Consider the following 25,411-nt stretch of genomic DNA (forward strand, 5'->3'; position numbering starts at 1 on the left):
TTAAAACTACAATAACAACAAGCCACCACGTCAGGAAAAAGAGTGCGCTTCAGTTGTGTTAAAGAAGGAAACCGTGACAAACTAGTCCTTGTGGCGGGAAGCGATGAGGTCCTTTAAACAGCAGGGCTTCAGTCTTCACGTGAAGAGGGGCCCCACTGCACACATGTTGTCAGCAGGGGCCCTTCCTCGAGGGGTCCCTGCTGTGGAAAACGGCTTTTAGTCATGACACCCCCCAAACATACAATATACACAAACTTCATTCTGGAGCAAGTAACAAAGAAAAGTTTCCCCTTTCTCTTTCCAGAGCCTTATCCGACTAAATGTTGGGTTTATGTTCAGAAACATAAGTGAGGGGAGAATTTTGTCACATTACTCGACATTTTGGCGCCCTGGAATGTTCAGATTCAGACTGCTCTGGATCTGAATCCCTCGTCGTTCAGGGTTTGCAATGCTATCTTAATAGAAAATAGCCTTTTGTTTAACATGGAAAAAAAGGGGAAGGGGTGGGGAGAGACAATATTCATAATGGGAAGGATAGATACGTTCATAACTAGAGGGGGGGGGGGGGAAGAATGGGGGACAGAAATTCTTAGTGAGAGGACAGACATTTTAACTTATATCCAGTACATGGCATAGATCATACATGAGGGGCAAGGCAACACATTTTAACCTAACTACTCAGTAACCAATCTCAACTAGTTCTCATGGGGTGGGGTCCCTGTCCCCGAGCCCAGAGGAGGGGTGAGGCGCTGGAGGGGCGTCCAAAGTTCTCCCCTCCTTGATGCTGGGTCCAACATGGGGTAGGGTGTGTGGGGGTGTTGGGGGGGGGGGGGGGGGGGCTGCAGGGTCCCTCTCATTGATTGTAGAGAGAGCGCTGCTCCCACGGCATGGCCTGGATGCTGCGCGGAACGGGGGAGGGCTTCAGCGTGGGCACGCCGTTCGGATGGAGGGAGTGGCCGATGGGGTTGATGGTGGTGAGGGGCCGCTGGGGGGCCAGAGAGAAAGTGTCCTGGTGCTTCGGCTGCAGAGGGGGGAGAAGGGGAGGAACGTCAAAGACCAGTCACAGCAGAGACATCTCAGATGAAATAGCAATGGGACACACGGAGAGACACACACAGACACAACAGGAAGGTGTAGTTAGAGATGGAGCTGCGAGAGAAGAGAACGTCCCATTGTGAGCATATACTCCTGTTCCTACATTAGTGTTCAGTCTGCGCCTTGGGGTCAGACTCTTGCTATAAAAGGCACTCTGATCTGATGACATCAATTTGACTTCACACTAAAAAGCTGTTGGATTCGCTGACTAACAATAAGATCTGAGGAACCCAAGTGGTCCATTCAACTCCATAGCTCTTGATTCTTCAGTGTTGCTAATGTGATCAAATATGAAGACTCGTGTGCAGCCCCAACTCCAACGTGCACCACCAAGCTAAGAGAGTGACAGGTGCGAAAGGCGGGACTAGGTTAGCAGGACAGCCCTAGGTTAGTGTCCTCCTGTCAGGTCAGAGCCCGAGCTACACCCGGAGACTGAGTGGGAATGGGCTTTTGGAAGGCCTCAGCTGCGAGAGAGAGCGGTGCAGGGATGGTGTAATGTTGGAGGTTGGCACAGCAGTTAGTACATTTAGCAGATTTTAAGATCTGTCGCAAACACACGTTTCTGGTACTTACACGTTTTGTTCAGCAGGATAATCTCCACATACTAACACCACTTCTATAGTATTTGAAGCTTAAATACATCGGCAAAAGAATGCTAAAACGGCTAGGCTATAGACGAGCTGCACCACAATCAAATGACTTCACGTCACGGCCGCTAAGCTAAAGGAGGATAACCCCGGGATTCCACCGGGTCCGTCTGCGCCGCGCTTTGTTCTGACCTCCGACAGCGGCAAACCCCACCGGGCGCGTTTCAGAAGCGGAGCGTCTTGCGTCTGTCTCCTGGACAGGCTACTTTGTACAGACACAGTTCATAATAATTGTAATAGTCCAGTTATAAACGACATGAATCAAAGATGTGCTGCTGTATTTTAGTGGTAAAACAATGCATTTATCATCATAATTATTCTATAGGCTATATATAATTTACACGGTGCCTGTAAACCGGAGGAGAACGCTGGCACTTAGGGTGCATTCACAGTTTGTTACATTGTTTCATTTTTCAGAAGGTTCGGTTTGCGTTCACACGGGCAAAACTCAAACGGACAATAAACTTTAAAAACAAGTCATGTGCACGGAAATGCTGTTCAACCATTGGTCAGACATTAAGGGGGTAAAAACGCAAATCCCGGCAATTTCTACCGGAGCCTCCGCCATGGAGCATCGGCACTTTCGGCACGTTATTTTCATGCTGTTGTTAGTCTGGAGAGCAACACTCTAGCGGCCCGCGCGTATGATTACATAATTAGACAACGTCCGTTAAAAAACATTATAACTAGGGCCGTCAGTCGATTAAAATATTTTATCGCGATTAATCGCACATTTTTTATCTGTTCTAAATGTACCTTAGAGGAATATTTTTCAAGTTTTTAATACTCTTATCAACATATGAGTGGACAAATATGCTTTATGCAAATGTTTATTATCATTTGAACAATGACAAATATTCTCATGAATATTCTCAACACAACAACCTCTGAACATTACAAAATGAGCATTTTTACTTTACACGACACTGTTCAACACTTCATTCTGCTTCACTCTTTAACTAAACAAACGCGGATGTCTTGAAAGACTCTCTCGCTAAAGATTTTTGAAGACATCCGCGTTCTTGGGACACGTAAATACTACGCTTCCTATGTTTTGGTGCGGACTGCGTTCACACCAGCAATGAACCGCTCCAGAGTTCGCAAGCAAGCGTTCCGAGACCACCTATTTTAGCGGACCAGAGTCCGGTTGTTTAGTTCACTTCAGGTCTCGGACTGCGTTCACACCGACCCAAATGAACCGCACCAAGCGGCTAAACGCACCAGGGTTCGATTCAACCGGACTCTACAAGGCAGGTGTGAACGCACCCTTATTCTCCTACTTGAAAGACTACGGAGGGATAGGGTCTGCAAAATGAGTTTATTTTGGGAATTGACTGGATGCTCTGACCGATCCCCTTCCTGCCCGGCGCTATGCAACGCCTCGCGTCGAAAATAGACCAGCCGCGTATTTTTAGCGGAGCCCAGCGCCGAGACGGTTCTGGGACGCTTCTGAGCCGTAACGCGGCGCGTCTGGTGGAATAACACGCATTGACTAGAGTGGCCGCGATCATTGTGCACGCGGCGGCGCAGCGCAGACGGACCCGGTGGAATCTCGGGGTAAGGCTAAGGCGGCGTTTGGTAGTCTTAAGTAATCCAAAATGATGAATGATTTAAGGGTTAAGGACTCCTTCAAGCACTCCTCTTTATTCTCCTATTATCTGGTATTAGTATTTGGACAGGCTAATACATGGCAGCTAGAGAACAACATATGTGCTCCTCTCTTGTAAACATACAAGATACAATAAGATAACGTATCTGCATCTGCTGACAAGTCAGGGGGCTGCTAATACCGCATGAAGCTTCTGTGAGTCTTAAGAAAAGAGGTTGCTAGTAAGTGTCTAGCTGGGAGTACTAAACGCCTTCATGCTGAACATTAGCCGCCTTTAGCTTAACGATGTTGACGGGAAGTCATGTGACCTTGCTGTAGTTCCTTTATAGAGAGCCACAGTGACGCGTCCTAAAACCCGGAAGTAAACTCCTTCCGGTTCCTTCGACAAAAACGCAATGCAATTTCTCCGTAGGATTTTGGAAAATAGCTCGAAATAAGGTCTGTGGTCGACACACATTTAAGAGACGGATCACGTTTTGTTCAGCCGGATAATATCCACATGTCTACCCTACTTTTATAATCATAAATCTAGTCGCCAGAAGCAAAATGCTAACGTTATGCTATAAAGGAACTACAGCAGGGTCGCTGCTTCAACGTCACGCCGACTTAAGATCCATATTCAAACATAGATTCTAAATGGAACAAGCTGAAGTGTTTGTTAGAACACTTTGCAGGAGGCAGGGGCTTGCTTTCAAGCAGAACAGGGCAAACTTAGGGGGAGTGTTTTACGTGTTCGGTAAACGAAACAGCTTCTGTAGTCCTATTCAGCCACTCGGTAACAACCATCGTTTTTCAAACACTTAAACTCTTCAAAACTCACCAGTGGGGTCACTGCTGATGGATTTAATGTCGTAGAACAAACCGTGATCCGTCTCTTAAACGTGTCTCAAACACAGACCTTAGTTCCAGATATTTTCCATAACCCTATGGAGAAAACGCATAGCTTTTTGTCGAAGGAACCGGAAGTGGTAACATGCTAACTTACTTCCGGGTTTTAGGACGCGTCACTGCGGCACTCTATAGCCTAGCGTTAGCTTTTTACTCATGGCCATTACGAGGTGTCTTTTTTTAGCATTACATTACATTACATTAGCTTCTGTCGACTGCAGTCATCCCTTAACTTTTATTTAAGTGGTGTATATATGTAGAGATTATTCTGCTGTTGTATCATAAACGTCCATTTGCCACAGACCTTAATTTTAGCAATATTCAACAGGGTCGGCCAACAAAAATGCGTCCTTACTGCACCACTTTATTTCCATCTTGGCTCGTAATATTTGAAATGAAAACAGCAGACTAAGAGCCTAACACTGAGCCCCCCTCAGACAGCAGCATCTCTAAAGGAGGGAAGACCAGAGCCGAGAGCAGAGGCTCTGCTGGACAGACATGTTAGTCCTCTCTGCTGGTGTTAGTAGGCAGACAGAGAGCAGGAAGCTAGGAAGCCAGCGGGAGTGGGCGGCGAGTGGGGGGGGTTCTCTCTCCTACCATGGGGTTGGCGCTCAGCCTAGTGTATCCCGAGCTCATCTCCTTTACCTCAGGCACCAGGGGCTGGAGCAGGGAGTAGGAGGAGGACGGGGGGGCACTGGAGGAGGAGATGTGTTTGTTGGAGGAGGAGCTCCTCATGCTCTGCTGGCTGCTCTGAGAGGAGACGGAGCTGGGGCGGCCCTGCTGGAACACACAGAGACCCACACTCAGTACAACACAACCACTAACATGTACCTAGTCAAAGAAAATATCTATACGTTCAGGGATTGCTATTGCAATCCCTGAACGTATAGATATTTTCTTATGTTTTGCGATACTGAATACATTTTTAGAAAACACTAAATAATTAATCAGGGCTTTGCTCATACATGCAGCTAAACCATTTCTATTTGCTGACCTTTGCTTCTCTGTGTGTGTATGTTTCATTTTCCCACCCTCAATTTAAAATCGGAATATGAGTCATAAAACCTGGAAATTAGTTTGGTTTTCTCAGCACATCTAATTCCCTTGTCGGGGATGGTTTTTTAGAAAGAGTTTTTGGTTTGATTCCCAAATAAAGTCTGTGGTTAATACACGCTTACATTTTTTTTACGTTGTTTTCTAAGACATAAAATATATGAGTAAATACCCCACTGGTGAATGTCTAAAACATTTATTGAAAACAGTTGCCAACAAGTGGCTAAATGACACTAAACGTAATGCCACCAAACATTAGCTACCTGTAGCCTAGCGTGATGTCATGTGACCTTGCTGTAGTTCCTTTATAGCCTAGCGTTAGCTTTTCACTTCTGGCGATAGCATTAACATCAATATTTCAAAACAATATTATTTTTTCTCAGATATTCCAAAATCCAATGGATTAAAATAAAGAAAAAAAGTCACAATAGGCGCTTTCACACCGGAGTACTTTCCCCAGGAATAGTTCCGATAGTACTTTTTTTTGCCATTTTCTTTACTCGCATTAGCATTATTAGCATTATTAGCATTAGCCCAGCGCACCAACGGAGAGAGACTAACTTATGGCAACACAAAAAAAAACATGGGAGCGGTGGAGTGATGAGGAGGTGTCGGCGCTTCTGGTCATTTACTCAGAAGGCTTCAGTAGCCAGTCCCCAACTCCGGGGACTACCGGCCGGGAACTTCGGGTGGCAGTATACGCCGTGAAGTTGTTTGCGGCCTGCCAGTAAACCCGAAGAAGAAGAAGAAGACTTTGACTTTTGCAAAAACACTTTATTTACATACGATCATTTATACATTCTTCAAATAAAGTGCTTCATTGTGCAATATAAAAACGAATCCCTTAAAATAATACATTAAAACTAGTGCTGTCAAAATTATCGCGTTAAAGGCGGTAATTAATTTTTTTAATTAATTGCGTTAAAATATTTAACGCATTTAACGCATGTGCAGAATGGCCCGCCCCATACGTGCCACCAGTGGCAGCGCCAGGGTATGGCTGGGGTAGGCTACACCCATACCAAGAAATGGCTTAGCCCCACCATGAAAAATGATGTTAAAGTAAGCAAAATAAACTCTGCCAACTCGCGGAGTAAATTGCACAGACAGCAGTTAGTAAGATTGATTTCAGTAGCCACGGTTTTGAAAACTTTTGTCACGTAGTGATCGTCTTCTCAATAGAACATCTTTGATAACGGCGTGGTGTTGTTGCAGGAAGTCCCGACGGAGAATACTCTTGCTGCAGTACAGGGCAGAGCCATATAATAGTAATAATATGGCTCTGGTACAGGGGAGCACATAACTGGTACGCAGGTTATGTGCGTAATCTGAAAAGCGTACGGTCACTTGTGTCACAAAGCGCATTTGCGTACCGACGTACTTGTGAAGCTTTTCCAGAAGGCGGTTAGATCACCGGACGACAGAGTCGGTCTCCGTGTGCACAGACAGGGCTGCTGTTAACGTCGGTCTGTACAACGGACTTGTGCCAAAACTACGCCAACCGGCTGCGGAGGGAGACTCCCCCCTTCACTGGAGAACTGCGCTAAAACAGCTGATCACAACGTTCACACTCTGTGGTCACGAAGTACTCCACTAGCCGCCCCCCCCTCTGTCGACTTTCCTGAAGTACTCCCCGTTGATAGAAATCAACACGTAATGAATTTAGACCCCACGGTTTGATGATTGATAGGTGTGTGGGTTGTCTTTCATTTTGACACACAGAACAATGTTATAATAAACATAGATACTGTGTTAAATGGATATATCCGCCTGCTTTCATTTATCTTTCCATTCCCACAACAATATACATAAATAAATGGCATATTTTGGACATAGTTCGAATGGTGATTAATCATGATTAATAAATGTTTAAGCTGTGATTAATCTGATTAAAATGTTAATCGTTTGACAGCCCTAATTAAAACCCGTCTTAAAAACTTGTGCAAAGTGCAAATCCTCATCCACAACAGAACACACAATATCATCATAACACCGACGCTGATAAAACCATGCCTCCACTAAAACCAGGTAAAAACAGCCCTTGCAGTTTGGAGCGTATTTTGTTGAGGAGGGGTTCTAGGGAGAGTGCATAGAGCCCTGCCGGACCCCTCTACACACTCTGAAGGAGCACACAGCCCACCGTTGAACTTCAGCACACTCTCAATCTTATTATACAGCACCTTGATCTTGGCTATGAAACCAGCGCTGAACCCAAACCTCTCCATTACTTTCCAGAGGAAGCCGTGCTCAACGCGGTCGAAAGCCTTTTCCTGATCCAGCCTGGTGGCCAAAGCCTTGGACAGAAGTTTGTAATCCACACACAGCAGAGACACAGGGCGCCAGTTTTTGATGTCCTGCAGGTTTCCTTTTTTTGGTAGCAGCGTGATCACCGCTCTCCTGCAGGACATCGGCATCGAGCCAGAGGCCAGACTTTCATTAAAAACGTCTAAAATGTCATGTGACAAGACGTCCCAGTAGGCTTTATAAAACTCTACGGAGAGGCCATCGATACCAGGAGCCCGCCGTCCCTGCATGCCTTGCAGGGCGGTCTGCAGCTCCTGGATCGTTAACGGCCCTTCGAGCTGTGAGTTGGTCTCCTCGGAGACCTGAGGTAGTTCGTTGCAGAACCCCTCGGACAGAGTTTCCCCCTCCTCATACTCGCTTGTGTAGAGGGTGGAATAAAAGCTCACAGCTCGCCTCCTGATCTGGCTTGGCTCTGTTATTTCCTGCCCTGTGTCTGACAGCAGTGAGTGGATCACTCGCCTCTGCCCATTCTTTTTCTCCAGGCCGAAGAAGAAGCTAGTGGGAGCATCCATCTCGTTGGTGTTGAGGAACCGGGACCTGACTAGTGCACCCTGAACTTTAACGTCCAGCAGGTTGGCTAAAGCCATTTTTTTCTCTTTGAGGATTTCAATATATCCTCGATCTCCTGTGGTTTCACTTATTGTTTCTAGTTCCACGATATCACTCTCCAGGTCTTTCATAGATCTAATGATGTCTTGTGTGACATTGAGGGTGTGCTGTTGGCAGAGCAATCTTATCTCAGTCTTACCATGGTCCCACCACTGCCTAAGACTGCTAAAATCTCCCTTTCTCTGCCTAAAAACACTCCAGAAATAAATAAGGGCCTCTTTAAAATGTTTATCAAATGTTAAAACCGAGTTAAAATGCCAATATGCACTTCTGGGTAAAACATTTCTAATAAAAACATTACATAAAAGCAAAGAGTGATCCGTAAAACCAGCAGGTGATATGCTGCACATTTTAAAAATATTAAAATGATGCTTAAAACAATAAAAACGATCTAGTCTAGCTGATGAGATTCTATTCTCTCTGATGTGGGACCAGGTGTACTGCCTGGTGTCTGCGTGCATCCTTCTCCATACATCCACCAGGCCGTGGGAGTGGACCAGCTGCCTCAGAGCATGCTGGGAAGCTGGATGCGGCTCTGCATGGTTGCGATCCAAAGATGCATTTTCTGTACAATTAAAATCCCCACCCAAGAATAAAAAATCCTCCGTGGCACAACCGTTTAAAACATCGTTAACTTTGAGTAAAAACAGCTTCCTCTCTGCACCGTTTGTTGGAGCATACACATTTACAAAAACAGCTGTAAAAAGGTCAAACCGTGCTTTTATTAAAAGCAACCTCCCATTGATAAAATGCTCGACCTCCAGAGAGACAGGACTAAAAGACTTGGAGAGGAGGAAGCCCACCCCCCCACTAAGAGAGGTGTTGTGGCTTAAAATGACTTCCCCCTCCCACTCCTTTCTCCAGTCCGTCTCATTAAAAACGTCGCTGTGCGTCTCTTGTAAAAAGAGGACATCGATATGTTTTATTTTTGCAGTCTGAAATATTAAAGCCCTCTTTCTTTCCTCTCTGGCTCCATTTACATTTAAACTTCCCACTCTAAAAGTGTCCATTTCGAGTGAGATGTTAAAAGCAAAAATAAAAACAAATAAATTAAACACAGACATCGAGGTTTTTAAAATCAACGCTGCCCATTTGCTTCCTCACTTTAGTAACAATTCTTTTTAGTCTGTATATTTCCAGCTCACCCGACGGACTGCTCTCTCCGGCTCATGAGTTCTGGCTGAGGCACAAAAAACGGACAAATCTGGGAAATATTCTTCAATGATTACGTTATGTTGGTTTTTTGTCTGCACCAGGTACTTTTTATCATTTCAGCCGAGTACATTTTTTTTTGTTGGCTACTGCTCAAAAAACCTGGCACATCGCTGCTGTCAGGCCACCATTTGTATTTGTTTTCTTATCTTTTTTTCTCCCATCCCCCTTTTCTTCTGCTTCACACAAAACCCCACCGCACCGCAAGCCGGGCACAGCAGCAGAACCTCGCTGTATAGCGCGCCCGAGACGGCACATCGCCCGTCCCCACCGACTGCTCAGGAGCAGCGTTTCCGTCAGCAGCAGCGGCCCCCTCCGGAGGGGGCCCACCACCGTAGCAGCAGCGGCCCCCTCCGGAGGGGGCCCACCACCGTAGCAGCAGCGCCCCCCTCCGGAGGGGGCCCACCACCGTAGCAGCCGCCACCGTGGGTGATACCCCTCCCTCAGCTGCTCCATTACAACCGGCGCACCGGCCGCCAGTCCGCCTCGGCTGACTTCAGCGCAACGGACAGCCCTGGCACAGCCCTTGCACAGCCGGTGGCCCCGGGTGGTCCCGGCGCAGCGGTGGACGACTCCGCCGCTGGTGTGTTGGACTGCCCAGCCTGCGGGTCATCCGGACCAGGCGGAGCCGGATCCCCGCGCCTCGGACAGGCATTCATGGTGTGCCCCTCCTCCCCGCAACCAAAACACTTCACAACTGATGATGTTGCAAAAATCACAGTCACAATCATCTACTTTAACCTAAAAACGGAGGTTAAGCTCCGCATTCCGATTGTTCAGTATCATATACACTTGTCTGCGGTGAGACACTACGTGTTTCAGTAACCGAGACTTGCATCCAGACAGCATCTTTTTGACGGGAGAAACAAGTTTCCCGTGTCTGGACAGTTCTCCACTGAGGAACTCATCAGCTATGAAGGGAGGGACAGAGTAGACAGTACAACTTTGGTTGCGGGAAGCATCAGCGGCTGTACTTGGACAAACATTTCTCTCACCACGATGCCCGTCTCGATGACGCGGTTCGCCTTCTCCACCTGATCCAGAAAGATCACCACCGCGCTGTTCATCCGCGCCAGGGACTTAATGCTGCTGTGCCCGACCTTCTCTCCCACAGCCAGCCCGATCTCCTCCACAGTGCATGGGAAGCCGGCTGACATTTTAATGCCGTACTTCCTCGTGAGTTTGGCAAACTCTCCATTTACCATGGCGTCAGACGCCGGCCGGCGAGACACCGGCAGGAGAAGCCCACAAAACACCACCAAAAGTAAAGCAAACCGTCCACCACCGATAAACTATATTAAATGAACACCCATTACACAAAAATAAACGGAAAATATAACGAAAAACTCCCGCTCTTCTCTTTCTGTCGCACTCCAAAATCTCCCACGTCAGCGGCTCCCTCAGGGACTTATTCCCGTGTGAACACGATTGACTAGATAGTAAATAGATGCTGCGCTTCCATTACAGTTTAGGAACTGGGGTAGTATCTATAGTAACGCAGTGCAGGCGGAGCCGTGACGTCATCTTCAATGTGAAACACAAAACCAACACAGCTGTTAGCCCTCAGAGCTCACAGCTCCTCATATCTGTTCAGAAACTAGACAACAGTTAAACAAGTACAAACCACAGACTGCCTGTGTCATGGCGAATACAGTCGCTGCTTTATTTATGTCTGTAGGCCGTTGTTGTGAGTGTGGACGGTCGGAGCATATACAACGTTAGCTTAGCCGATCTCCATTCAGAAAACACGCATTCTAAAAGGTTTTCGCCTGCCGTCTGTCTGCAGACTCGTCAAAGCATTAATTCATGGTTCTTACTAACCGGTATCAGTGTGTTGTTACTTCGGCATCATTTTGAAACGTGTATTACAATTAAATCACGGTCAAATATGTTCATCTTGTTGTAGTTGCCAGCGATTCTCTCTCTAGTTTAGCATACTCAGCCCGGTTGTTGTCCCGGAAAGAACCTCGATTTTGGAGAGCCAGAAAAACTGTGAAAAAGTACCCGTTAGCCGGAACTACGCCGAGTGGAAACGCAACCAAAAACGGTACGCTTAAACCGCGCTGTAGTGGAAATGCACCATTAGTTCCGGGAACTATTCCTGGGGAAAGTACTTGGTGTGAAAGCGCCTATTGGGTTTCTGTCGAGGGAGCCCTTCCAGATGTGCCCGCTAAAATACGTCATAACTGACACCACTATATTTAGAGAAAATATAAATATTGAATGTTTTACTGGACAATAAAATACTGCAGTGCTATTTTTGACACAAAACGGCCAGACCCTACACCGGAAGAATCCCATGGTCAGATACAAGAGGACTTAACCAGAACAAAAGGATCCATTGCATTTAGTGCAACTAGTGCAGCAAACAGAAAGGCTGGAACCGGGTTTTAGCTGTCTGAGCGCCAACCTGTAGAATCACTATATATTGAGTGGTATGGGAGGGCAGTACCCAGCCCTAGAGTTAAGGTTTCCTCTCCTCCATACCTGGTGGGGGTCCGGTTGGCTGCCCACGCCTCCCTGGGACATGGGGGAGACGCAGTGGGGGGGCAGAGGTTCCTGCTGGCCGTGTCCCCCGTGCTGAGGCTGCATCATGGGGTTAGCGCTGTTCTGCTGCTGCTGCTGCTGCTGCTGCTGCTGTTGCTGCTGCAGCAGTTGCTGCTGACGGCGGTTGGAGTAGTTGGCACGACGACCAACAGCAGCAGCCCCACCTGCACCTGTAGCTCCGGACTGGAGGGGGGGGAAGAGAGATATTTGGTAAATCATATGTCTTTAGTAATGCACACAGAAGATATAGAGCAGAGGACCGGTGACGAATGAATGTGATGAGTCAGGTCCTTGAGCCAATCAGTGCAAAGCCCTACAGCTCATGTTTACAGAGTCCTGACCAATGACCACCCACTAACCTTTAGTCAACCTGGAATGTGAGGGATGGAGTACACACAAACAGAAACACTCACACAAAGCTACAAATTATTCAGGCCATCAACTCCTTTGCTACCAAGAATCCAATCGATCTTCTGTAACCGTGACAACTATAAAAGTAGCTTGCCTTATCAGCTTGTCCTCTCGCCCCACACCTTTACATTGGTGTTAAAGCCTAATCATGCCACTGACCATTTAAAGCTACACTAGTCCTTTAAACTTTAACGGTAATCTTGAGATAAATTCAGTTTTTTTTCAGAATCAGAATGTTTACAGTTTCCTGTCAAGCCAAAGTGATATTACAAGTGAACTGAAACTAATCCACTTGCCCAATGTGTACAGTAGAACACCAAATGGATAGAAAACAAGTTCCCCAGCACCATCTTACACACATTTTGAGTTAGGAAGTTCTTTGTTTTAGTACCATGGACTACTCAACACATGTTCAGTACATTAAGCAGACATTTGGCCCGAGAACAGACTGGCACCTCGTCTTCTCTCGTGATGCATTTGACTGTTGATCTGGTGTGTAGGGATTTGCTCCCAGCCAGTATAGATAGGGAAAATGATGATTTCCACTGATATGAGATTTCAACGTCACATGAGCACGAGTCTTATGTTTTTATGACGGCTGTGATGCCCATTCATTTGAGTGATTTTCACTTTCACTTTTCAACACCACTCATTTTGATAAACTGGACGGTCAAAGCAACAGATATCATATAATCAGACCTGCTCCGACTCCATCAATAAAGTGGTGCATATATGTGTCGCCCGACCCAGAACTGAGAATTGCATGGGTTCCTTTGATTTTGGAATATTGCAAAGAAAAGAAGATCTGTTGGCATGTTATTCATTTGTTTTGTTCAGCAGATTAATCTCCACATATTAACACTTTAGATGCAATTGCCAGAAGTAAAAAGCCAACATAATGCAATAATCAAATTGCACTACAGTCACATTGATGCGCATCACCACCGCTAAGCTGTAGGCGGCTAATGTTCGGCATGATGACTTTTAGTAGTCTCACTGACACACTTGTTAGCCAGCTCCGTGTTTGTAAATCTTTCAGCTCTGACCACAGACCTTACTTCAGGGGTCTAACTTGGTTTAGTTCCTGACCATTACATCTAAAACGTGTGTATAGGTTTGCCCTTTCTCACAGCTACAGTTCCACCTGCTGACGCTACCTTAAAAACATACACACAACACACACACACACTCATACACACACATGCCCACTGATGCTCACACCAACCTGGTTTTTGGCCGCGGCGCTGCAGCGGTGCTGGGCCAGGTCCAGCATGGTTCTGTAGCTCTTAAAGCAGGACGGGCAGTTGAACCGGTTCTTATAACCCCACACACACACGCACAGACACACACGCACAGACACACTTGGATTATTATTCCCGAGAGGAAAAATCCACTGAAATGTGTGCCTGCCCTAACCTCTAAACCCTGACTCTTTCCCTAAACTCAGCCTAACCCTGGTCTAACCCTGACTCCACACACACTTTCACTACGGGGGGGGGGGGGGGGAGGGAGTAAGCTGGTGATCAGACAGAGAGTAAAGAAAAGAAGAAAAGAAGGGCTACAATATGTAACACACTTCTTACATTGGGACTCTGCCAGTTGTTCCACGCCTGGCAGAGCAACACACATAAAGTCCAATCCACTAGGAAGTGTTAAAGTCACCGGCAGCGCTGGAGACACTGCCGGTGAGTGAGCTGTGAGCGCTGTTCACAGCCACACTTCTCTGGTTGGTGTTCATGGTGAAAAACAAACCGAGTGTCAAACAAATAGCAAGTAGCATAACTAGATAACCAAAAGCAAAGTCGAGCTGGGCGGTATACCGGTTCATACCAAGAATCTTATATCGTATGATTTTCATTTTTCATATACCGCAATACCTTTGGGACAGTGGCGAAGGGTGCTCGAGCGGCAGAGAAAGGAGTCTCCTGTCCAATCATAAAACAGGTATTTAAATGTGCACAGGGGAGGGGGGTTCGTTTGGGTTTTCAAACGGTGCTTTTGTTGTTAGTTGTTATGTGGTACGCAAAGATGCACATTTAAAGGTGGGGTAGGTACGTTTGAGAAACCGGCTCGAGATCGCTAGAATTTGAAAATACACAACCGGAGAAAATCTGCCACTTCCTCACAGAGCCCCGCCTCCAACACACAGGAACGCGCACATGACCAATGAGGGCACGAGATAAGTTTGTGCCCCGATGGAAGGCTGACAGGCAGGTAGGCCATCCAATCGGTTGGTTGTACTTTTTACAGTATTACGGCTTCTAGAGATGACATTTTTGTATGGATTTGTTGTCAAAGCACTTCAGATATTCATTGCTATCGGGATGTTAAGAGCATTCCATGGAATATAACAAAAAGTGTATCTCGAGCCGGTTTCGGAAACTTACCTACCCCACCTTTAATGGTTTACATTTTGCAACATAAGACTCCTGAGGGCCACCACGGATCAGGTGTTTTTGTGGGGCCAAAACGTATAAATGTAAATACATTTCCAATCATAGAAAAATAAATAAATACTGTGATCATTTGGAGAAATACTCGGAGAAAGACACGAGTTGTTGTCATACCGCCCAGCATTAGGGCGATCTGTTGAAACATCAGCTGTGATCCGTTGAGTCGGAGTGGGATGAGGCTCTGCCAGCACCTTCCTGCCAGGTTATACTAATGTGTCCATGGAAGCTGAGGCAGTGACTGAACGGAGCTCTCGCGGCAGCAGAGAGGGCAGCAGAACAGACCAGACCACGTGAGACTCCACCGGTCATTATACGCCTCTTTCAAACCCTCAGAGCTTTATTAAGGAAAGGGAAACTGGGATTCAAATGCGGTGGTTGGCATTTCAGGTGGCTGCGTTCAACCATTTCCCTTTCATGTAAATAAGATCCATCATTTAAACTAATTAAACTGTCCATACCTCAAGATGTTGGAGCTATAGCTGTGTCAGATACCCTTTCAATCAACGTTGTGACATTTGTGAATAATTGTTTCTGTACAAAAGATGCCAACTCTCCAAAAGTTGGTAATGGATTTAATGCGCTAATGAAATGTGAGTTTTAAAACCTTGTATTCCACTTTTCAAAGATTGAGAGAGCAATAGGACCAGGAGCAGCCCCCCCCCTTCCCCTCTGATAGTAGGGATTGGGGTTCACTTTGTGCAAAGAATTACTTTGGGCACATATTCTGACTGATTTTGAAATTGTGATATGATTCACAACTTTGGAGGAATAGATCATTCTGCGTCATAAATCTTCCTATTCTTGAAAAAGACGTTGGCCTGATATGGTGTGATTTCTTTAAGGGGATCTGTACCAAACAAAGAGAGTCTAATTAGTCACAGAATACCATTTGTATGTCGGGACATTTCTGTAGCACCACAATACTAGTCATTCCAAATAACGCATATTTTGCCTGTAACAAGTATTGGACCGACTGTGTTTTAATATTGCACTAACCCATGTTGCAACTTTGATTACATGTCGATTTACTGGGCAGGCCTAATAACAATCACATTTAGGAAGTGTTTATGTAACAAAACCTCACGCATGCAAATCTCATCATTCAAATAGACAATATGTAAGCTTTCACGTGGCTGCCATCACACATTTTTGTATTTCCAATGCAGCTGGACACACACCGTCCCAGGCCCCCCCACTCTGTCCCAGAGCCCCACCCACCTGGCTGGTGTTGGCGGCGGCAGTGCAGCGGTGCTGGGCCAGCTCCAGCATGGTCCTGAAGCTCTTGCAGCAGGAGGGGCAGTCGAAGCGGTTGGGCCCGTCGTCGTGGATCCTCTGGTGGTTGCGGAGGTACCGCGCCAGGCGGAAGGCCTTCCCACACAGGTCACACATGTAGCGCTTCTGACCGTGGATCCGCATGTGATTGCGCAGGGACATGTAGTTGGTGTAGGGCTTGCTGCAAAAGTCGCACCTATGTTTTGGAGACAAACAAAACGTGGAGGTTAGAGGGGAAGTTGGTTTAGGCTTTACCTGATGCTAGGGGTGCAACAACTAATCGACTTAATCGATTAAAATCGATTACCAAATTAGTTGCCAACTAATTCAGTCGTCGATTCGTTGGTGACGTCATCACGTGCGTTTTACGCGCCGTTAAGCTACAACGTTATCGGTACTGGAGACATTTAAAAAATATATGTCATGTATTATTGATACAAAAACATTATATCGCAGTCTTAGTGTGGCCAGCTCATTTATAATATGTAAAAAGACAAACAAATGGCAAATGCGTCTATGATGTATTTTCGATCAGACGAGATCTCTCTCCCGTCTGTGTGCGAGGGGGCGGGGCCGTTTACACACACGCGGCTGCTACATGCAGCAACACACTGCGGAGGTGGCGGAGAGAACGCGCTCAGAGGTGTGGTTAAACTTTACCCATCTCGATGCTCGTTACCAAAAGTGCAATAAGAGTTTAGCATGTCAGGGCGGTAACACGAGCAATTTGTCTAAACATTTAGCAAAAGTGCTCCACATCCAGACGGAGGAATGCACCGGGTTCCACTGTCTTTCTAGCAGCTCTGTAGCCCCGTCCACGAGTAACGTTTCCACGTCAGGTGTTATGCATGCTAGCAGCAACACACAGAGTTAACTACATTATATAAACATGGGGTAATGATTTGAGGTAACTGAGTTATTTAGTTTGTTAAAGTTTCAGCTATTCTGTTTACAGTTCTGTCATCACATTATTTATTATTTGCTAAAACACTGTTGTTTCTTTTGATGTGAAATATTATTTATTTAATTTAAATGAAAAGCAATGTTCATTTTGTAAACAATTTGTTTAGTTAATTTAATAATATGTATTTTTTAATCAAGTATTCATCTTTATTGTCTTCATTGTTAGTTTCCACATGCCTAAAACAACCTCAAGCTAAATCTAAAAGTTGATGGCTAAATAAGAGCGTTTGAGAAATTGTGCAAGGCATAATAGTCCGAATAGTCGATTAATGGTTTCATTAATCGATAGATTAATCGACTATCAAATTAGTCGTTTGTTGGAGCCCTACCTGATGCCCTCGATATCGTAATCATTAGGGAGTAACAATGCATAGGCCAGTGTGAGCCCTATTTTCTCTCTTCGGCAAATAAGGTGACATGCGCTGATAGCTAGGGCTGCAAAATGTATTCAAATCTTATAAAACAGTAACAATGTGCTACACATAGGGCTGCTCAATTAATCGTATTTTAATCGCGATTACGATTATGGCTTGCAGCGATTACGAAAACAACGTAATCGAAATAAAATGATCATTTATTTATTATTGAATTATACTTAAAGTTCAGGGTAATCCACTGTTAAAAACATAAATAAATTGATGTTTTCAAAGTAAATGGATATCGTTTTTAATAATCGTGATATCAATTATTGACCCAAATAATGCCATAATCGAGCAGCCCTAGTCTTCAGTACAGGTGGCTCGTCACCTGCCTGCGCTCATCTCTGAAACCAGACCATGTCAACAGGCTGGTGTTTCTAGCAAACATCTTTAAGAGATGACGTGAGCAGCCCTACCAGCATTTGCCATGGTGGCCAAAGCATTGTTATTCGGTCTTAAATTGTAGTTCAACATTTATTTCCTGTTCCTTCTGGACCATGACGGTGGGCCAGCCTTCAACGTTTAACTGAGTGGAATATGTTGAATATGTTTTATCAAAATGTTGGCTATCTGTTAAGGAGTTTTCAGGTTGTGACAGTGCACTGCAACATGTTTGTTGATCTTGTTTATTGGTATTTATTATTTCGATATTATTTATTTAAATGTAGACATGAATGTATACTTTATTTTATATTGGTTTTTCAGTTGATTACCCTGAACGTATAATTCAACTGTTACAAAGTTCAAATTATTATTTGTATTTGTTTTAAAGTACAATAAATGGATGTTTCCAAAGTCAATGAATAATCGCATTTAATAATCGCAATTACAATTATTGACCCAAATAATGGAGATTATGATTTTTGCCATAATCGAGTAGCCCTAGCTACACACTTAATAAAAAAAGATCCTCGTTTGGTACGGATCCTCTTAAAAAGAAATACAAATCACACCATGATCATATTAGTATATTTGTTCAATTGATAACATTTCAGATATGATCCCTCCATCATGAATCATATCAAACCGTGCAGCCCCATTAATGGCAGCGGCCGATGTTTATCTGTTCCCCAGGACTTTGTAATATAGAAATAATCCTTTTTAATAATGACGCTGGACAAAATCTAAAGGTCGTCTGTTCTTTGAAGCATGTGAACCCCGAATGAGGACGATCCCAGCAACTTCACGGTACACAGACACAACCACTGACGGTTGGTACTTCTCGTCTAGTAGTGTGATGAAAGGATAAAGAGTTATAATAAAGATCTATTTGTTACCTGGCACAAAAGGAGAATAAATAACATCATCCAAACTGTTATTCTAAACATCGGTCAGAGTTCCCGTTAGCCGGTAATTACCGGACTGCGACCGGTAACATATGCTGAAGACCGGCAAATCTAAAATCTCTCCGGTCAAAGCGTCCGGTCAAAATAATTTCCCCTTAGCGCAATACCGCATCAGTTGCGCCACTTATGTGACAGGCAAGAATAGTCAATTCTAATGTCTAACGGCCCGTCTACACTACAGGCATCAAAACACCTTGAAGCTGGGCGTGTCTGAAGCTTGGCGATTTTTTGCGAGCAACGCGACCAACAACCAATCACATGAATCTCCCGCCCCCGACATACAAAGCAAAAGCAATGTTAAAACGAAGTAAACTGGATATAAACTCCCCAAACAGGCGAAAACCTACCAGTTTCACCCACTGTCTCTGCCACCTCCCTCCATGCCGGTTCCTCCGGTTTGTATCCCGGTAAATAGTCTGGTCGGAAAGAACCGGGTGATTTGCTACCGTCATTTCTCGTTTGGAATATGAGGAAATGAACTGGCTCTCCCAGCTTGCACGCGGTTTGATTGGCTAGCACTTGTACTGGCGGGATTTGATTGGCTGATGCCAGCTTCGAAAGCATCGGGAGCATCAAAAGTTGAACATTGCTCAACTTTTGATGCTCACGATGCTTGCAAAGCCATGCTCCGCTCCCCACAATGCAGTTCGGTGAAGATTCAAAATCTTCTACGTCACCCCATTCAAGTGAATGGGCGAAGCGTTGAAAGCATTTTGCGATGCCTGTAGTGTAGACGGGGCGTAACACTTAATGTGGAGAAAGAGATGTCCTGTATGGGTTGATTGTGCGTTGATCTGTTGGTAATGCCTCGGGGTTCCGGTGGGCATGTAAACAAATGCATAATGCTGCGCTATACTTTGTGGCCTCACCCGGTTGCATAGCGACACTTATTGTTGAGGTGTCTTTTAATAAGCAGGTAGTCTATCATTAGCTAGAACTAGCTGGATCTGATCGATATGGACATAAACGCGAGTCTAATCTGACAGGAGAGAGATCTACTGACGAGTCGACACGCAGCTCTGCATGATCACAGAACAAAACACACACTTCAGGTTAGAATAGCACACGTAGCTATTTTAATTACCTCTCAAACTACCGTAACTAGTTATAGATATGTTTAGTTTTAGTGTCGGGTCACTCATTACTAGTCCGCGAGCTGCATGATACTGACGGGCTGTCAGGAGAAGGAGAGAGCGCTCCGTGTTCACTTTTGAATAATGTAGTTAATCTACTATAATCAGTTTGTTTAATATCGAATCATATCAATTTGTTTTAAAGCTCAATAAATAACAAAGAAGACCTTTGACCAGCACTTTTCAAATGTTGTCCGGAAGATTTAAACTTTAACGGACATGTTGACCGGCGAAAAAATATTCTAACGGGAACTCTGACATCGGTATTGGATGGAAAATGTGACATTGGTGCAGCCCTAGTAATCCTGTGAGTGAGACCCTACCTGAAGTCTCCGATCTTGTGGGTGAGCTTGTGGTTGAGCAGGGAGCTGGCATGCTTGTAGGCGCAGGTGCACATGTCGCACACGTACGGCCTCTCGTCTGACTCCATGTCGTCTGACGCTGACGTGGCTGCCGGGACGGCCGGAGCCCGGGACACTAGAGACAGGCTGGAGCTGGAGAGAGCCGCTGAGGACAGGCTGGAGCTGGACAGGACTGCTGAGGACGAGGGCAGCTGATCACACCAGCTGATGGTGGAGCTCGGCTGCAAGAGGAGAGGACAGTGAAGACACAGCAAACATATCAACAAGTGGTTACATTGATTCTTCATCATCCTCCTGGTACCTTGGACTATTGATATGAAATGATATATTACAAACATATTTATTTCTTGGTGTGTGGAATAGGTTGCTGCTTAAATTGAAGAAACACTAGGTTCACCTGGGGAGATGATGCGAGTGCATTCACCCCTCAACATGTCATCTAAAACATGAAATATGCCTTTGCACAGGTGAGTCTTATAATAAATGTGAGAGGTGTAAAGTTAAAACACAGCTCAGCCCCACGGACAGTCGCTCATTAGAGAGGTCCAATCTGACAACAACTTGAAGCTGTTAAATGTGAAATATAAAGCTATATGTTTTTCATTTCATCCACAAACCGTTGGCTAGCCAGGCTAATGCAACACATTGGCTACAATCTGTATCAATTGCTACTTGCAGTACATGACAAATAATTGGCCCTGTCATCAAGTGTGTTAACACCGCTCTGATGTCAGCAGATAGTCTTCCTCTAACAAAGGGTTTGTAATGGTACAGTGCCATTATGTTCGTTTAGTTTGGAGACTGATCGCTCAGTGTAGCTATAGAAAATGAACAACAACCTAATAAATCATCTCCATGACTGACCGCCAAAAATTGAAACCAATGTGATCTAATGCATCCAATATAACAGCTCTAACACCTATCTTTTCTAGGTTGTTTACACTTTCTGTATTTTCTCTGAGGTTCAGAGATCTGAAATAGCAAAACTAATTATAACTGTATTGTAAATATCGATGATATTGGATGGTTTTTATATATGTAGGGGGAATGCTCCAGGGGAGACATGTTTTTAAAAAATAAACACTTTTGTTTTTGCTCCCATTTTTCATGAGATGAACTCAAAGATCTAAAACATTTTCTTTATACACAAAATAACCATTTCTCTCAAATATTGTTCACAAATCTGAAAAAATGTGTGATAGTGAGCACTTCTCCTTTGCCGAGATAATCCATCCCACCTCACAGGTGTGGCATATCAAGATGCTGATTAGACAGCATGATTATTGCACAGGTGTGCCTTAGGCTGGCCACAATAAAAGGCCACTCTGAAACGTGCAGTTTTGCTTTATTGGGGGGGTCTGGGGGGGTCCGAAAACCAGGAAGTATCTGGTGTGACCACCATTTGCCTCACGCAGTGCAACACATCTCCTTCGCATAGAGTTGATCAGGTTGTTGATTGTGGCCTGTGGAATGTTGGTCCACTCCTCTTCAATGGCTGTGCCAAGTTGCTGGATATTGGCAGGAACTGGAACACGCTGTCGTAAACGCCGATCCAGAGCATCCCAAACATGCTCAATGGGTGACATGTCCGGTGAGCATGCTGGCCATGCAAGAACTGGGATGTTTTCAGGCTCCAGGAATTGTGTACAGATCCTTGCAACATGGGGCCGTGCATTCTCATGCTGCAACATGAGGTGATGGTCGTGGATGAATGGCACAACAATGGGCCTCAGGATCTCGTCACGGTATCTCTGTGCATTCACAATGCCATCAATAAAATGCACCTGTGTTCGTCGTCCATAACATACGCCTGCCCATACCATAACCCCACCACCACCATGGGCCACTCCATTCACAACATTGACATCAGAAAACCGCTCACCCACACGACGCCACACACGCTGTCTGCCATCTGCCCTGAACAGTGAAAACCGGGATTCATCCGTGAAGAGAACACCTCTCCAACGTGCCAGATGCCATCGAATGTGAGCATTTGCCCACTCAAGTCGGTTACGCCGACGAACCGGAGTCAGGTCGAGACCCCGATGAGGACGACGAGCATGCAGATGAGCTTCCCTGAGACGGTTTCTGACAGCAGAAATTCTTTGGTTATGCAAACCGATTGTTGCAGCAGCTGTCCGAGTGGCTGGTCTCAGACGATCTTGGAGGTGAACATGCTGGATGTGGAGGTCCTGGGCTGGTGTGGTTACACGTGGTCTGCGGTTGTGAGGCCAGTTGGATGTACTGCCAAATTCTCTGATACGCCTTTGGAGACGGCTTATGGTAGAGAAATGAATATTCAATTCACGGGCAACAGCTCTGGTGGACATTCCTGCTGTCAGCATGCCAATTGCACGCTCCCTCAAAGCTTGCGACATCTGTGGCATTGTGCTGTGTGATAAATCTGCACGTTTCAGAGTGGCCTTTTATTGTGGCCAGCCTAAGGCACACCTGTGTGTGCAATAATCATGCTGTCTAATCAGCATCTTGATATGCCACACCTGTGAGGTGGATGGATTATCTCGGCAAAGGAGAAGTGCTCGCTATCACAGATTTTTTCAGATTTGTGAACAATATTTGAGAGAAATGGTTATTTTGTGTATATAGAATATGTTTTAGATCTTTGAGTTCATCTCATGAAAAATGGGAGCAAAAACAAAAGTGTTGCATTTATATTTTTGTTCAGTGTAGATCTCTTTTTCAAGGGAGACCTGCAAATTGCTATAACATACTTTGTTATCAATTTGTTTGTACTCTTCTTAGTTGCCTCTAAGGAATACAAATACATGTTAGGAAAAGAGCAGGTATGAAATATCACCCTGCATATCAATCTGCACTTGCACTCTGTTAATACCCTGTCAATACTTACATCTGTATATTGTAGATATGTTGCTCATTCAATGCTCCCTGTATTGTCCGTTTTTATAATATGCACCTTGTATTTATTTATATTTAGCACATCTTGCATTTCTGGTTGGATACTAACTGCATTTCCTTGGCTTGTACCTGTACTTTGCACAATGGCAATACAGTTAAGAAGAAGAAGAAAAGTTGAATCTAATGTGATTTAATGACCAGAATAAGCACAAATTGTGTTTAATCAACAGTGTTTAAATGCACATAGCCTGAAGACAGCGGGGAAACATCAGGTGAGTGACACCTGGAAAGTACTGCAAATTCCTGAAATATACATTTCTGTTTGAGGAAACCCAAACTCATGCTAGGATTTAATTAAGATTCCAGTTAACACAGTGTTATGAAGCTGCTGTAGTGTGACAGAATAAAGCCAAACAGACATAAAATAAGCCTGTAACATATACATCTAACTCATATCAGTCCATGTGTGCACTGTGCACATAGTGTGTGGGCACAGAGCGACCATGAATGCACCGCACAGTGTGCATCACAAAGAGCGCTTTCAGAGTCCTCCGCGGGGCGTCTTCCGCTCCCGTTTCCTGCGGGGCAGTCTGCTACTGTTTACTTTGCGCTGCTCGATAACAATATTGCAGACCTCATGCAAACAAACCTGAATTCGCTGCTCACATACACCTTCTACGGTTCACTATGTTAGAGCAGACCGTATAAAGTATCGTCTAATGCGAAGCGCTACCTAACAGTAACACGCTGGTTTAACTGCAGGCGAAGGTGTTCGCTAGCCGGACTGTGTTGCCTGGTGTTAGCATTAGCTCGGTGATGCTCCGCTACAATAACATGCATTTTCTGCAGCCCTGGGCGCCTCTCACAACATAGATGTGGCATAGGGCAGGGCATATGTGTTTAATTTCACCAAATAACTTGTGGCAGATGTATGTATGTAGGCGCATATTATTATTAGCCACCTAGCTCGGGGGCTAAGAATCAAACTAGGCCGTGAGACGCTCAGCATGACGGTTGGTCCGTTAGCCAACAGCTAACGGAGCTAACAGAACCTGCAGCTTCACATCACACACTGTTGCTAAACTGGACTTCATGCACTAATTTAACACTTCCGTGTAGAAAGAGCATTTGCTTTGTGCTAGTTAGGTAAATAGTTTAACAAAGCTACGGCTCGCTAGCTGGCGATAGGCAGTTGCTTTCTTACTCCGGAGTCGTTGGGATCCTTTTTCCAGAACAATTGAGAGCAGTGGCCGAAAGTCTCTGTCGATGTCACATAATTCACTCCGTTTCGATCCTGAAAGTCTCCGTGTGTGCTGCCGGTATTTGTCCTGGCGTACATCGTCGGTTTTCGGATTATTTGACTTTTTGTGACTGAAAAGAAATAGGGCCGCTTTGTCGGGATCTTCTTACGAAAAGAAAAATATTTCTTCAGTGAGATGAGCGTTTTGGCGGCGGTCATATCGCAGCACACGGAGCATTACTGTCATCTGCTGGCCTGGAGTGTGCACGCACGGTTTACTCATGCGATATTGTATGAGTGATATCGTTTATTTTTATAAGGTTAATCATGTTTATTTATTGACATGTGTCATTTACAATGTCATGCCCTTTTGTACCGTTTTTTTTCTAAATTAAAGCCATTATTGAGAATGCTTTCCACAAGGCCAAAAAAACTATCAAGCTATTTGTGATCACAGAACACGGTATTTAGCCATACAGATGTGGTTCCCCTTCCTATGTGACATGCAGGCACTATCTTTGCAAAGGTGTGCTTTATTTTTGTCCCAGGCCAATCAGAGCACTGGAAAGAGTCTTAAAGAGTCAGCGTTAAAAGTTAGCCTTTTAGACAGAGTAAACATACATACTCTAAACATACAGTTATGTTTAGAGAGAAAACATGTTTGTTTGTTTTTTTAAACAATAAAGCATGTTAACCTGTTCTTTAAGTAAGTATGCTTCAGTGTGTGGTGACGAACTGCTGGTCTGGTTACTTTGGCTCCACTTGCTTGAGATTAGAGCCCAATTACTGTACTGCTCCAGGGCCATGTCAATCTGTTTCGGTAACTATCTTAATTTCAATATTGTGGTGAAAGAAGGAGTCTAACATGTGACATATTAACCACATTGAGCTTAGTGGCTAACGGTCATGTGATCGTCATCCATAATGTTATCCATCTACTTCTTTCAATTGAATTATCGCTTTCACGATTA

The 25,411-nt window shown here is 44.9% G+C and overlaps 1 protein-coding gene across 2 annotated transcripts; it reads right to left on the reverse strand.

Moving 5' to 3' along the window:
* Positions 1–835: 835 nt before the first annotated feature.
* On the reverse strand, positions 836–24,637 carry LOC117451067 (zinc finger protein 358-like). Of its 2 annotated transcripts, none has more exons than XM_071204156.1 (6): positions 24,405–24,637; positions 20,285–20,544; positions 16,047–16,296; positions 11,905–12,147; positions 4,885–5,019; positions 836–1,021 (listed from the first exon to the last, which is right to left on the reverse strand). In XM_071204156.1, the coding sequence occupies exons 1-6, from the start codon at positions 24,537–24,539 to the stop codon at positions 854–856; spliced, it is 1,191 nt and encodes a 396-aa protein (XP_071060257.1). In that variant the 5' UTR covers positions 24,540–24,637; the 3' UTR covers positions 836–853. The 2 variants fall into 2 exon arrangements, with proteins under 2 accessions (XP_071060257.1, XP_071060256.1); XM_071204155.1 differs by having other exon boundaries at positions 4,837–5,019.
* Positions 24,638–25,411: the final 774 nt, after the last annotated feature.

This window comes from Pseudochaenichthys georgianus, chromosome 8, assembly GCF_902827115.2.
Source record: "Pseudochaenichthys georgianus chromosome 8, fPseGeo1.2, whole genome shotgun sequence".
Classification (NCBI taxonomy): domain Eukaryota; kingdom Metazoa; phylum Chordata; class Actinopteri; order Perciformes; family Channichthyidae; genus Pseudochaenichthys; species Pseudochaenichthys georgianus.